The 15613-nt window shown below is 46.9% G+C and overlaps 1 protein-coding gene across 2 annotated transcripts in view; it reads right to left on the reverse strand.

Moving 5' to 3' along the window:
• Positions 1-15613, reverse strand: part of mwh (multiple wing hairs) — a 199139-nt gene that overhangs the window by 32371 nt on the left and 151155 nt on the right. For both annotated transcript variants that reach the window (XM_037430643.2, XM_075868855.1), the window contains exon 3: positions 7432-7676. In XM_037430643.2, coding sequence (XP_037286540.2) covers positions 7432-7676 — 245 coding nt within the window. The remainder of the gene's footprint in view (positions 1-7431; positions 7677-15613) is intronic.

Below are 15613 nucleotides of genomic sequence, written 5' to 3' on the forward strand. Positions count from 1 at the left end.
TGAGTCCACAAAGCGAATATTAGTAACCCGCCAGCGTTTACGGCGTTTAAAGTGCAAGGAACTGATATATTTTACACTGAACAAAGTGGCCGGCGAATCACTTGACGGAGAAATTCAGTAAACGTTTCATGTACGAGTAGACGAACTTCAATGGACTGTTCACGCGATTACGGCCCAAGATTTTCAGCAACGGGATTTGCGCTAACTACATCAGCACAGCGGAACGCTCGTGACACGAAGGCCATGGCAAGGATGCCTAGCACCTGAAATAAGCCCGCTTCCATGGGCGTATCAGCCGGGGGAGGGGGGGGGGGCAAGAAGGGTGCAAGCCACCCTTTGACCCCTCCCCCCTCCCCCCCGCCTTTTTGACAATGGTCACTGTCGGCTGCACGCTGGGGAAAACAACAACCAAGGCAAAATTTTCCGTCACCACTGTAAAGACTCAAATAAATGTTACGAGAAAAAAAATATTATGAAGCAAAGGTACAATGTAGTGATAATTTTTCAGCATTTCAGCAGTGACAATTTTCCTTAAAAGCTTTTTCCACCCTTGTGCTGCAGCACTGCAGAGAAGCCTAGCGCTGAACAGGGGCCCTATAATATTACATCACTTGTTCATGTTTTCATTCTAGTGCAACTGGCCGATGCAGTTATATATGGGAACGAACCAACTTTTTATGGACCAGTCAAAGCATTTTCTGCTTTAAAAAATAATTTTATTTCATCAAAAAAGGATTACCATCACCGCTGCTCTGTTGAAGCTCCTGTGAGCACATGATTGTGACTAATCTTTCTAAATATTTAAGTTTTGCCGTACAGGTAGCGCCAAGAAAGGTATCCGCTTTAATCTCCAATAAATCTGATCAACCTTGCTTATGGCAACTTGGAGCCATGTAGGCAGCTTGCAAAGCGGTGACGAATAAAGCAGTGGACTATAGCTCAGTGGGAAGCTAAAATAAGTAGATAGAAGAGCTCAAAATACCTTTGGTTCCTCAATGAGTGCTTCAAATTTAAAATATGAATTCTTCGTGAGCTGTTTTTAGTCACTGAAATTTCATTCAATGATAAAATATTTACTGTTGAGGAGGCCACCATCAATATAATTGCATTCATGCGGAAGGTATTGTGGTAATGCACGAAAAGCGTCGCGTGTATTGTTATTTTATGCATCGTACATGACAAACATATACATGCTGTCCCAGTGCATGCTGATTAAAACTGACTGTCCTTTTTTATGCTATTGAACAAGTGCTGTATGTATGCAAAATGTCTCACACACACACACACACACACACACACACACACACACACACACACACACACACACACACACACATATATATATATATATATATATATATATATATATATATATATATATATCGGCTGACAAGTGCGGTAGGTTAGCCCCCCCCCCCCTCAAGAAAAAGTTGAAACGCCACTGCCCGCTTCCTTTTCTATGTGAACTTAGAGGCCACAGAAAACATTAGCAGACGCGTCCTTTGTATTCAGAAACGATACTAACATTTGCGTCTACTTCACAACGCGCATAACAAGAGGGACAGGTGCTCTGTGGGACCCCTTCCCCCCCTCTCTCTCCCTTCATACAAGTGCTACAAATTTCACGTGTGACACTTCCGGAGTTCTTCAGAAGCCAACGCTCTGATGACTCTTCACGAGAACAGTGCACGAGCATGCGGAAGTGGGCGATGAAGAGGTGGTGTAAGCTTCATTTTACGATGTACCCGTTAACGCGTTTGACAAAAGTTCTCTGAGAACCTCCTTACATGAGAACTATACATAAATATGTCTTGGCGTGCTCAGATTTCACACGCGAGTCGATGGACCTTAAAGCAGTAGGCTGACGTAGTGAAGAACCTCCTAATAGAACAAGGGTTTCCCGAGAATTTGTACACGACATTCTCAGTGTTTCGCCAGTGTTTCTTGTATTTCTTTCTATGTTTCTTGTGCATCAGCGAATGACGTCGGGGCAAAGAATTTCGTAACATTGACGTTCGAAGTACTGGAGAAACGAATGCTCGCACTTTTTCTTTCTCTGTGGGAACCTATAGGAACAAACTGGTCGTGCCCTTACAAAACGGAAACAGCGCTTCTTCTCCAATTAGCGCAGAGGCCAGGGAAAAAGCAAGGGAGCCGAAGAAATACATCGACACCCAAAAAGGCAGTCGCACACGACATATGCGCACACAAAGGTACCGCGCATGCTCAACGAAATGATGCGCACGTGAGAAAGTAAAAGAGGAAGTTGACGCTAGGTGGCGCTGCGAGGAGGAGGCCGCGAAGACAATGAGTTTCGCCATTAGGCCTAACTGCGACCGAGGAGGACGCTCCCCGCAGTGGGCTTGCCAGGATTGACAAACCGTGGGACGTTACACGTTGCACGATTTGGGAAGACGCGAACGTCAGATGAATGGGATAAGGGGTATGAAGAAAAAGAGAGAATGGTAGCCTGTCTACGCAATATGATTTAGATGTCCATTCAACGAAAATTCCCGCGATTTTGTGCGCAAGTGTGTGCACCCGTGTATTCGCGTGCGCGCGATCGTGCTCATGTGCGCTTCGATTGATTGATATGTGGGGTTTAATGTCCCAAAACCACCATATGATTATGAGAGACGCCGTATAGTGGAGGGCTCCGGAAATTTCGACCATCTGGGGTTCTTTAAGTGCGCTTCGATAGGCTTGTGGTACTAGAGTGAGTATTGCGGATCTGGATTTGGCTCTAAAGCGGATCCTTCTGAATCGCAAACGCTGTGCTAGGCGTACGGGTTTTCACATACAGGTAATTCCAATATTAGATCCATTCAACTTTGTCACTTGTACCTGCAAACAAAGCAACCATTTTGTTGTCCTTGTTGTTACTCCATAATTAAAGAAATAAACACTGAGGATAGAGCGTATGGATAAGCAATCCTATTGTGGTCGATATACGAGTGAACTGAGCTTTTTTTAGACCAATCACGGACCTGTACGTATTTTGCGAAAGGCGGGTTTTTACAGTTAAGTTCGACATAATTAAGGAAAATCGAAGGGTGAATGTGCCACCGCATCCAAGTGGCGTCATAAACTTTGGGTCCGGCCCTCCTCGGAACATATTAAAAAATAATACGTTCCTTACTGGTGTTAATTATTAAAAATTAGGGAAGCTTAAGCGGGGAATTGGGTTGAAATCCCTGTCTCGCCTAGAACTTATTCCCGCCAAGATTTTTTGTTTCCTTGTCTATCTCTTTCTTTGCTATCCTCTCTTTTCTTTCGCTCTCGGTCTACAGAATTTGTGCAGGCCACGCCGGACAAATCGGCGCCCGTATTTTAGGAGCGAAGTAGATGACGATGAAGAGAAAGAAGAGGGTGAGAAGAGTGCGTGCTGGTTCATGAAGACGATCACACCGCTACGAAGCAATATTCGGCTGAACGAGCTCCGTCGCTAAACTTCGACCGGCCATTCTAACGTGCAATGATCTTACTATAGACAACGCAAACACGAAATAAAAATGAAACGTCACTCACGTGGTAATAGGTCGCCCATAAGCAAGTATAGGCGTTGTTATACGCGCAAATGTGCGTACCCCACATCTTCAACACTTGCAACGTGTAATACACTGTACACGCCTTTATTATAGGCCCGGACGACGTATCAAGACCAGTCACAGTGAAGGCACAGAACAAACTCAAGGTGTGTCCCCACAAACGGTGAAGATGAAGAAACGCCATTTATGAGATGGCTACGTACAGGTGACGAAGAAATGTCTTATAAATGCCCACATGTAGTACATGTCCTTGCGGGTAGCTTTAATTAACGCGAAACAACACAAGAACACTCATATAATTGATCAAATTAGGCTGCTGGATAAGGCGACGCGGAGACCACACTATTAAAAACCGATGACCCGAGATGAGAAGTGCGCCTCATTTCTAGACTGCATGCTCTCAATTTCTCTAACGGTAAAGGTAAGGGGGAAAAAACGCGCCAATTAGATATGGAGGAAAGAAAGATCGAATTGAGTACAAAAGCTTTTTCTCTTATAACTTTCTCTACAGTGCTGACAAGAAAACTTGAACATGTACGCGCGTATGTGCGCCAGCAGGACTCAACACAGTCTTCTGCAGTCCTTGGTCGCTAATCCATCTTCAATTTTCCACTGCCATCAGTTCTATACACCACAGCGGCCCACACTCGTGGTTCGTTGTATCACGTAATTTCATGCAAACATCAATCGCGAACACGAAAAAAGGTATGGCAGTGGCCGCCATCGTACTTCCCCTTATTACGGCGAATTTTGCCGATGGTCAGTTTGTGTATCTAAAGATGACCTCAATGTCTTTCTCTTGCATTCCTGCTCACGAGAGTAAGTACGTCTCCATTTATGGCACCGGATTGTGCACATGAGACGACCCGAATGGCTCTCCTTTTCAAACTTTTACGAACCGAATATCAGCGCTCGCTCCGAGATCTATATAGGAGCTCGAGAAAACGTCTTGGTGTTTCCCACGCCACGGTCGAGAAAGCGGAAACAGCGCCCCGAGCGGGCGTCGAAAGAACGAGCCGGAAGAGAGGAAGCAGGATGCATGGCATGCGCCCAGCCATCACCTCGGGCACGCTCGCTATAACGTGGACAGCGAGGAAAGAATTAAGCCCTGACCGCCAGGCCGCATTCCGCGCGGCTCTGCGAGCCGGGTATAGCATGCATCCGAGCCGTAGTCTCGTATGCGGTGAAGTCGCTGTCGGATATAGCCGCGGCATTCAGGAAACGAAACGCCGAAGAGGCCGGCGATTAGAGATGGGGTGCCGAGTGTGGGGCGGGGAGAGGGGGGAGGGGATAGGGGCGCACTGTTGCCCGTACTACCGCGTTTATTCGATTGCAACCGCAACGTTACTTTTTCTTTTTTTTCCCTCGAAGAGCGTTTGAAATAACTCCCAAGGGCTGCAGAACTGCGCCAAGGGCCGCAGAACTGCCAAGGGCCGCAGAACTGCCAAGGGTCGCCAAGGGCCGCAGAACTGCGAACTCTTTGGTGGAACACCGCAACCGAATTGGAGATACCATTAGACGGTGACACGGCATCACAACAAAAACAACATATACATGGACATTCGGGTTTCAGAAAAAGGGTACATTCAATCGACTCACTGCACGATAAACATGACAACGGACATTCTTACAGATATGTGCACTTGCTCAATGCGCCACCTGTAAAATGAATGGGTGCCCGTCCATGCTAACCTCATCGTGAGGAAGAGATCCGTACAGGGTTCCAAACACCAATGCTTTCTTCTCGTAAAAGAACAACAACGCTAAAAACAAACAAGGACCGGCATGACACAGGCGCTGGCTCGCCACTAAAAATTTACTCATATTTTCATATTTTGCAAGTCTCGTACGAAGGACTTGTTCACATTACGTGAACAAGACCCCTGTACGAGAGCCGAAACGTGTGTGTTAATTTTAAGGTGTTTTTTTTTTTTGTCGGCGTCTTGGTTTTATTGTTTGACTGTAAAAATTTATTAGAAGGCACAAGTACAAACGTACAAAACAGCTGACCTGTAGTCAAGTGACACACCATAGCTTGACACACCCGTCGTCTGTATAGGTTTCTCTGTACGGCAGCGCTATCATTCTTGGAACTTTTTTTATCACAAAAGTGCGAAGCACGGGTCTCGTATATACGGGAAAACACGGCACACGTGGCGCCAAACTCGCGCCTCGCATTTGCAGGTGCCGACGAAGGCGAGCAAAGAAGTCATGAACCGTTTGCCTATATTATGTATACTTCATCCGAAGCGAAAAAAAAAAATTCCGCATATTGCAGGTAAAAAAAAACGCACACCCACACACATACACACGATACATTTGCGAGAGGGTGATACCGCAGCGCAAGAGATGACAGATCTCATCCGTAGGGCCCGGTCAGTTTTGCTCGACTATTTCCTTTTCCCGAGTGGCGGTCGGGAAAAGGAAATAGGCGGGCAAAACTTTTCTTTCGGTCGTGTTTCTTTCAGTGTGGGAAGGAAAGTCGGTGTTTGCGATCGGAACGCCTCCGTTACGACCAAAATATAACCGTCGCACGCTGAAAGTTGCGGAAACAGCGTGGGTTATGTATACGTCTAGATGTGCTGACTGAACTATAGCGGGGCATAGACATTACTGAATATATCGCTACAGCTGCGACGGCGCGAAGGAAAAGCGAACGGTTCTGGCGCATTACATCGAATTCTTTTCGTATGCATAACCACAATCATATTTCGGAAGCAAATGCGGTTGCGAGAAAGCAGATGTTGGAAATTTACGTGCTGAATGAAGGAGTCGCAATGAAGAATATACTAGGGTGAAGAGGACTATGCCCCGTTTACCTCTGCTTGGGTGTCGTCTTCCCTGTGATTCTTTCAGTACGAGCATAACCAAACTTTGACACCAACCAACTATATCTAACAATCCCTTTACTATCTAGAATTCGACCACGTGCCAGTGAGAGAAACAACTCACTACCATAACCTGCAGAACACTTGGGATTTTCACGTGTCGTCTATACCATGCCACGGTGGATATGATCATCGTGCCTGTAGTGTGATCACGTACTTGTATTAAAGGGGGTACTTTGAAAGAAGACGTTGAGATCGAGAAATATCCTTTCCAGACTCGATCCCAAAATCGTGGCGTGAGAGCGATAACAACCACGACAGCAGCGCTAGCCCGAAAAGAAATTTTTCGAGCCGAATCCAGTTTCGCGCAAGTGCCGGCAAAGTGAAGAATATTGAACCAAGTGGGAGAAGGGAGAACAAGATGTCGTAGCTAACGTTGCCATTTGAAAAAAGGTCTTTCCCATATCTCATATGCGAGCCGTTTATGAAGAGATTGGTCGTCCGGATTCCAGAAACATACCGGTTCTGATCGCCAGAAAAAACGACATGTAGACGCCGACTTTGAAGTGTAGAGTTCCCCGATCTTTTTTTTTTTTTTGAAGACATGGAAACCGTATGCGGCTGCTTTCCGAGAAGAACACTTCAGACTTGTCATGTCTCTGTAATTGATATGATTGATATGTCGAGTTTAACGTTCCAAAACCACCATGGAATTATGAGAGACGCCGTAGTGGAGGGCTCCGGAAATTTCGACCACCTGCGGTTCTTTAACGTGCGCCCAAATCTGAGCACACGAGCCTACAGCATTTCCGCCTCTATCGGAAATGCAGCCGCCGCAGCCGGAATTCGATCCCGCAACCTGCGGGTCAGCAGCCGAGTACCTTAGCCACTAGACCACTGCGACGGGGCCATGTCTTTGTAACTAATGGACATAGTTACAAAAAATATATGAGATGAAGACAATGATATGTGAGCCAGACCGCGTGTTAGATACCCTTTACTTATAAGCAGCAGAAAGTCTAGAAAAAGATGGCATATTAGTAAAGAGTTGTTACCTGCTGTAGGAAGAGCGCAAGTCCTCCTTGAGCCGGCGCATGAGCTCCGTGAAGTTTGTCAGCTCCACCATGGCGTCCTCCGGGCTGAGAGCCGGTTGGTCGCCGCCGCCGGAGGACGTCAGCGATCTACCTCCGCCATTTTGGTGACTGTGGTGGTTGTGGTGGTTGTTGTTCTCCCGCTGCGTCTGTCGCTTCACGTAGAACACGTAATCCGTGGCGGTCAGGTACGGAGGCCTTGGGCTGGCCTGCGTGTAGACAAAAGAAGAACATCACGTTTCGAGTCTTTTTTTTAATGCCGTAGCATTCATTCAAGGACTACCTTAGTCTGCCTAAACTTTCAACAGTTCAGTCGTTTAGAACAGAGTTTCTAGTACGTGCCGCTATAATACCCGTGATACACGGGCGTCCTAAAGTAGTTTATACAAGGGGACATCTTCCAGAAAACCGTTCGGGCGCAGTGACACACGGTAAAAGAGTTAACTCCTTTCCGGCAAAGATCCTTTTCGGCAAAACACATCCTGCATCTACTTTTAGACCTGGAAAGGCGTACTCTCAAACGCCCGCCTGACGTCACTAGCACCGCGTTGGCAGCGGCTGTACGGTTCCTATGACCACAGTGGCAGTTGCAGTGTCTGGTGCTGTGTGTCATCGACGCAAGGGCATTTCTGTAAATGATCCCTTTTGGCGACAAAAGAGGTTTACTTCAAAGTACTTCACTTTTTCCCGTCTGTCACGTGTGTAAGCTATGCCAGCAGTTGGATGTTCCAACATAGCTTTGTTGACGAAGTCAGCTGTTTCATAGATAATAACCTGAAGTTCACTGACACTTCCGTCAGCTTCATATTAAGTATAACGCGTTTAAGGAACAAGTACCGCGTGCCGTGTAAAGTTGTAAAACGATCACGCAAGAGTACACTCCACCGACTTGGAGCATTTTGCAGGTCACAACTACGGTAGACCATGCACAAAGCATACGTCACAGATTCTAGTCACGCGCAATGAGCACTGATAGCTAAGTTTACGTATGTCAATTGATCATATGGCAGCAAATGCAGAAGTGAGTTATTAATGCATACATAGAAAGTATGCATGCACAGTCGACATAAAGGGTTCAGAGGAAACTAGGTCTTAGAAAATTATCAACTTTCCGGTAATTTGCGATTGCATTATGTCGAACTCAGCAGTATACGCGTTCTTAGCCTGTTTTAGGCACACACCAGAAGCCTTAGTTCAATGCCGCTAACAGTCGCAGCGGGAGCATTCAACTTTTGAATGCGAATACATTTTATAGTCACGCTATGTCAGGCATCCGGCGTAGTCCGCGGCGACCGCGCGCCGGCATGTATTATCTTTCCGCTCTCACTCCCTCTCTCATAGCAACAGCTGCGGGCGCGCGCGCTTATCCTCGCCCCATGTGGTGCGAGAGAGTGTGGTGTGTGGTGCGAAACAAAACGTTTCATGTTCTCCGGCTGCAGGCTGCGTTTTGCTCGCTTCACCGTCACAAACCGCGCGAGAATATCGACAAGGTTAGTCGCACTCTATTCGTATCCCTGACCGGCGATACCTTTCCTCCAGACGGCGACAATGTTTCTTCATCTCCGTGGCGGTGTTAAAGGGGGCTGAGGCGGTGACATTACTCCCTCGTAACACCGTTTCGACGTCCACAGCCATTATGAAAGAGGAAGCAGGATCGCGTTACGCCGTCGCTTCCGCTGCGTGAGAACACGGCTCACAAATTGCACGAGCAACTGAACCGGTGAGACATTAGTACGCTACGCCTCACACCGAAAGGTGACACTATGTCTTTCCTTATGGAGAATATATGCGCGTTTCATATGTGCCATAGAGCATCAGTTATAATATGTACGTTTATGTGTGTGCATTTATTAAGAATCATGACCATAGAAAACATGGCCAGGAAATAAGAAATAAGTTGTGGTGTCCGATATAGAAGTCTGTCTGTCGCTCTCTCTCTCTCTCTCTCTCTCTCTCTCTCTGCGTGCTTTTGTGTGTGTGCTTACGAGTGTGCATGTTGACGATCATAGCCGCAGGTGACAGGACCTGGATATGATCAAGAAAGAAGTTGCTTCCTGTCCCAAGGCAGGAAGCAAGACCACTCCGCCATCTTTGTAGGAGCTCGCCAACTCCTTTATGGGAGACTGCGTATGCCGAGAGTCGTTATTCAAAGCGACGCTCCCAGTTCTGCGCCGGCTCGCATACAAGGGCGTGTGTGGTTAATTACACCGGGGTGCGGCTAGTTGCTCGCTGAATCTAATTATGGGAGCACAGAGCGGCAGTTGGATGCAAAGGAACAAGGCAATAAAGAGAGCAAATTTAGGGGTGTTTCAATGGGACCACTATAACGCGGACCACATCGCTGCCGCGCATAGAGCAAAAGTGGTAGGTCTCGATACTACACATATTCTCCACTTGACATCCCGAAACCTTAACCTGCGTAGCCTATAAAAAGTCAGTATAACGCTTGTGCACGTAGAACCTTTTATATGTTCTCGATGCGAATCGTCTCTTGCTAAGAGCTGTGTTCAGCGGCGTCGGCGGCATCCGCACTCACACTACTACGCATGCGCAACTGGCCTCCGTCACCCTCTCCAACAGCTGCTCGTGCCTCTCTCCACTTCTCTCGTACCGCTTGCTTGCTCTGCTCCTCCTCTCTCTCCTCTAGGCTTTCTTACCCGCGATGTTTACACCCCCATTGGCGAATGCGCGTCCCCTCCCTCTCTCTCCTCTCCTATGCTCCCCCTCTCTCGCTTCGCAACGCCGTCGCAGGCAGCGTCTGCTAGCGAGTTTCTTGATCGAAAAAACCCACTGCTCGCGCTGCACAACCATTCACTGGCCACCCCGTATGTATAAGCACTGGATATTGACCTCCAAGGTAGTGCCGGTGGGAGATTTCTCCTGTTCGTTGATAAACAATGAAATCCTCAGCGTGCGCGTTAACTGAAAGCGGATTGCGGCTCTCTGTGTCCAATCGGAGTCCTCTGTCTCTCACTGCCTATTAGCAGCGATTGGCATTTTCTAGTAGGAAACGCCGGTCCATCACTGCGTGCTTTGCTCCTCCACATGTTTTTCTCCTGCGCAACGCCGCAATGAGCGCAAGTGTCAAAGTCGCCTTCAGTGTAAGCGTTAGCACCCGCTGCTTCGCATCTATACATGGCGCCCTCTAGCGGGGGACGGCGTAATTTTTTCAATGAAACACGGAACCGGTATTCAAGCGGACGACATTATTGGGTGCAAACGCAGCAGTGGTGCGTCTTGATACTATAGACAGATTCTCCACATAATATCACGGTACGATAACATGCGTAGTCTTTAAACAGTCACTATTACGCGTATACATGCTAAACTGTATATATCGGTCTTTTAAGATCAAACATGGGACTGGTTATACATGTGAGCTATATCCCTGAGCGCCAACGCAAAAGTGCTGGAGATTCTGCACGGAATAGCACTGTACGTTAACGTGCGTAGTCTAACAACAGTCACTATAAGTACTGTGGATGTTCAACTTTCTACATTTTTTTCTAAATCAATATATGTCTCTTGACACTGTGGAAAGAATCCTTTCCCAATAATATGAACCACTCAAAATTGCAATGAAGAGACTCGGCAACCACATTCGTTTGCGTCCCCTTGTTTGGCTTTTGAACGACAGATGGACAAATGTGCAGTTCGGTTATGCTATCTTAGAAAGCGCTATAGAAATTGGAAGGTAACCTAAATTAGTTTTATAGATATTACGTCATTTTCTGAAAGAAAGAGAAGGACTTTTCTTTACGCAGCCCATAAAATGTTTAAAGTAGAGGGCCTTGACCTATTAGTGTTTCAGGTCTGTAAAATTTGTTGCCGTCTACACGATCGCATGCAGCGGAGAGCACGCGATATACAGAGATTCAAGAAGTTTACGGCGTGTACGGACGTACATTGTTTCCCCTTAACACAGACATCAACTGCGGCTTTTCCTAGGTTCGACGTCCGACAATAGGCCTGGTTTCTTTTTTTTGAAGCTGTAGTCCGAACGAAAGCCTACGTGAGAGTACAGAGTCAGGGCACAGGAACGCGAGCCGTTATAATGCCTTCCACACGCGACTTTCTCGTCGCCTCGGACCACGCTCACTCAATCAAACTCGAATCAGCGGTCAACGGGACAGCGACGATGTCCTGAGCGAGCCCACGGTCATCGTGTGACAACTCTACTACCACACTTCCCGCGTCGCAGCTGTACTGGACCAGAGAGGAAGACGTCAGAAAGCGTCAATCAGAACGTGCGTCCCATAGTCTCGTCACGACATATCTTCATCGTCGGTTTGGAGACTCGCAAGGCTTGTGAGGGGTAACACATGTCCACATGAGAAGTGGCTCTCCGTCACGCGGTTACTAGAGTCGGCTACATTGCGTCTTTTTTTAGACGTGCGATCAACTGCTGCGGAGAGTGGTACCTTCCCCTATGTCTAGACCATAGCGTACGCCCCACGCAAGGTCCTCATCGGCGCCTCCAGCGTGTACAACACGCAGTCGTCACTCCACCCCCTCGCCGATGCTCTCGTGGGAACGGTGTCACTACGTGCGCTTCGCGAGAGCAACAAGCGACGAAGAAAACGCCGAGCACACACGTACGGTACCCGACATTAAAGCGACCCCTCCCCTCCCTTTCCATCGTTCAGTGTCCGTAGCCGTGGCCGGTTTACGCTTGCTGTATAAAGGTACGTGTACAGAGACCCCCCTAGCATGTTGAAGAGAATAGCCGCGGGCAAACGCGAACACGTAGATTGAGCTAAACAAAGAAACAGGGAGTGATGAACGAAAACGATAGATGGATAGATAAATGACAGTTAAGGACGGTCTGAGCTTCAGGGCGGGCGTCCAGAATAAGCGGTATAGGAAAGAGCGAATCTTAACGTGGACGGCGGGAGTTGAAACCTTTCTAACATTGCATCGTTGGGGGGAGTGACAAAGTTTTGGGAAGGGGAGGGGCCTTGTTTTGCACTTCAGGTCACGCAACCGATACGACCGATACCACAAGCCTGGTCCCCGTATGTGTGTACCGGTCGCGGCGGACACCTCACAACCCTGAGCTAAGGTCGACTGAGTGTTTGTGTATGTATGTATGTATGTATGTATGTATGTATGTATGTATGTATGTATGTATGTATGTATGTATGTATGTATGTATGTATGTATGTGTATGTATGTGTGTATGTATGTGTGTGTGTGTGTGTGTGTGTGTGTGTGCATACGTCCCCGTATTCTCAAAAGCCTTGACACATACAGGGACACGGTATTTCAGAATATACAAGATATATCCTGCTTTCTCTCCCATTCTTTTCTCTTTCCTTTTCTTCTTTTCCTTCTCTTCCCTCCTTTCGCATTTTTTTTTATTGCCGTTCTTTTATCCCCCAGTCTAGGGTTGCCAACCTGAAGTCTTTCTGGCTAACTTCCCTGCCTTCTCCTATTTCGCTTGGCTTCCACCTACCTTCCTCTTGAGTTCTCACAGCTGCATCTATATTTCTCAATAATCGTACAGACTTTTAAATTACGACACTGCTATCTACGTTCATACGTAAATAGCAGTGTTCATACGAGAATATGGCCGAGGAGCGTTTAGATAGCTACGTCGAGACGAGAATTGCAGGAAGCCTCGCGTTGCACTACATAAGTAGCAGGAGGTTTGATCCGCGGTCCACCGTGAAATATCCGGCCTATTGTTCATCTTTCCAGGATCCTCAAATTACGTAGGTGTGTCTTTTTGGAAGCGTACATATGATTCGGGCAAAGCGGAGTCGTGGAGAAAGCCCTGTAGCCGAGGCGCGAAGTAGAGACGGCAAAAGGACGAAGCCAGGAAAAAACGTAAAGAAACCCCGGACGCACGAGAATTTCCTCTTTTGACTTCTTTAGCGCTGCACAACGTTTAACGAAAAGCCAGAGAAATAAAGCAGCCTATTCTGAGAAACGCCGCTTGAGAAGAGAAAAGCTATAGACAGAAAGGATATGGTTTTTTCGGAGCTATGCATTTTTCGAATATAGTTCCGCAGGAGCCATTTAATGTTTTTTTTATAATTATATAGCGATGAAACCTGTATGAACGTTCGATGCTTGGAGCACCTTCAAAATACACGTTGTCAATTACACACTTTTGTAGACTGAAACGTCCACGCCCGTCTAGACACCTATGCAGGTATTGCACCGTTGAGAGCGCATCACCATATTTTTCTAAAGTTTCAAAATAGACTACGGAACCATATTCTTTCTCACATGTGTGATGAAACGATGGAAGCCTCGGTAACGACGACATTCTGGTGCTCTTTCTCTTCTGCCACGGCTTTATTTCGGTTACTTAATTAATAAAAGTCATCGACAAAAATTCCGAAGTAAGGTATCGAAACTTAGTTATGCGTTACGATGTCATACACTGCATGCACGAACAGACCTCAACAGTGGAATTGCTTCGAAATCTGGGACGCAGCGTGTAGATTCGCTTAATTGGTCCCGTAGGTCGAATCCCGCCAGTCTCCTACTTTGGGGTCAGTTGGTTTAAAAAAAAAAACCGAACATGGTCAAGTGCACACAAACAAAAACGAAACTACACCAGCTTTTATTTACAAGTGAAGCTCTACAAGCGCTAAAGTTGCGGACGTGACCTACACTATAGATGGGATATTCGCGAAGAGCCCTGACTGTCGATTCTTCTTGTAGGGAACAATGCGAGACGATGACCAAGCAGCTGCAGGAAGGCAAGCCACAGCTTTGGCGACTTTCACGCGCGAACAGGGCTAGCTTTGTAAATTTGTTTACTGTCAAATCAAATATGATTTTATAAGACCACTCAATTATTGTCCAATCCCTCACAGTAGGTGTGAGCCACAAGAGAAGGTCAACAAGAACAAGAACAATTTTGGCCTGCCGACATTCCTCGGTCTAATGACATTCTTCGGCCTTCCAATATATCTTCGTGCGTGAAAAAATCACGAGACACTTTTTTTTTATTTTTTCCAGCCAGAATTTGTTGCCCATATGAAGGAAAGTACCCTTGTCGAAATGAAAAGCTACAGCTTCACTCTGAGCATTCCTTCGTTGGACCGATGCAAGCTAATTAATGTACCATTAGGTGATCATTTCTGTAAATTATCGTTGCTTAGGTGTCTTACACATAACGTCTAGTTGATTATTGAACCCCGCAGTCGACATCACTCGTTTTTCAATAAACCGAGCCACAGCTCATGCATGCCTCATGCACTTGTCAATGTCCCGAGGACTATAGGTGCATGGCGAATTCTCTAATATGTCCATATTGCGAGTATGTATCGGGCACTTCTTGGTTATCTCTGCACGATCATCATCGTATGGCACTCTTCATCCGGAGACACTGATCTTGAAACTGCTCTGCAGCTTGAGTGTGAATCATTCGCGAAGTTTTTCCGGCGTATTAAAGGTGCGTTAACTGCGACTTCAGAAGTGGTGGAGGGGTTTTCATTACAAAGCGCCAGCTGTGAAGGTGCCATTTATAAAGGACTTGCTTTTCGGGTGAGTTGGTGCGTGCAGTGTTTATGGTATACAGTAGACTGAGGCGCAAAACACATTTCCACTGAAAAAAACGGGGGGGGGGGGGTAGAAGTGGAAAAAAGTGAAGCGCGGAACTACCCAAAACGAGACAAAATGCATTTCTGCACATGCGTCAACAGCCAACACATGGCGTGCATCTATACATGTGGTCAACACAACATGTCGTGGAGAAAGCGCAACACGATTTCGGAAAAGTAATTCATACTGCAAGTCTGTCGTCACTCGACAAAGTACGAACAAAGAACTTCGTGCTTTTCTAGCACCATCCGCATGTCCCTGTAAGCCGCAGGCAAAACCAAACAGCTGGTCCTCCACTTTAAACTTTCTACAACTCCACTGCGCCGTCCACTCTCGGCCGGCCAGTATAGATAGCAACACTTTCGCACGCCACACAAGGCGTGGCTTGTCTTTTACAACGCCGTGGCCGTGAAAGAAACAATGGCAGCATTTCTTTCTTAGGGAAGTCGGGCTTCCGCGAACCGCTGGACCATATAGGCGCTCCCGCGAATGCGAAAACACCAGCACGCACTGCACACGCTAGCGGTTAAAAATAAGAGTACAAGTCGCACGATAGAAAAAAAAAGGGGGGCCTCGCTTTAGAAAT

This window comes from Rhipicephalus microplus, chromosome 7 (genome assembly GCF_043290135.1).
Source record: "Rhipicephalus microplus isolate Deutch F79 chromosome 7, USDA_Rmic, whole genome shotgun sequence".
In the NCBI taxonomy this organism is placed as follows: Eukaryota; Metazoa; Arthropoda; class Arachnida; order Ixodida; family Ixodidae; genus Rhipicephalus; species Rhipicephalus microplus.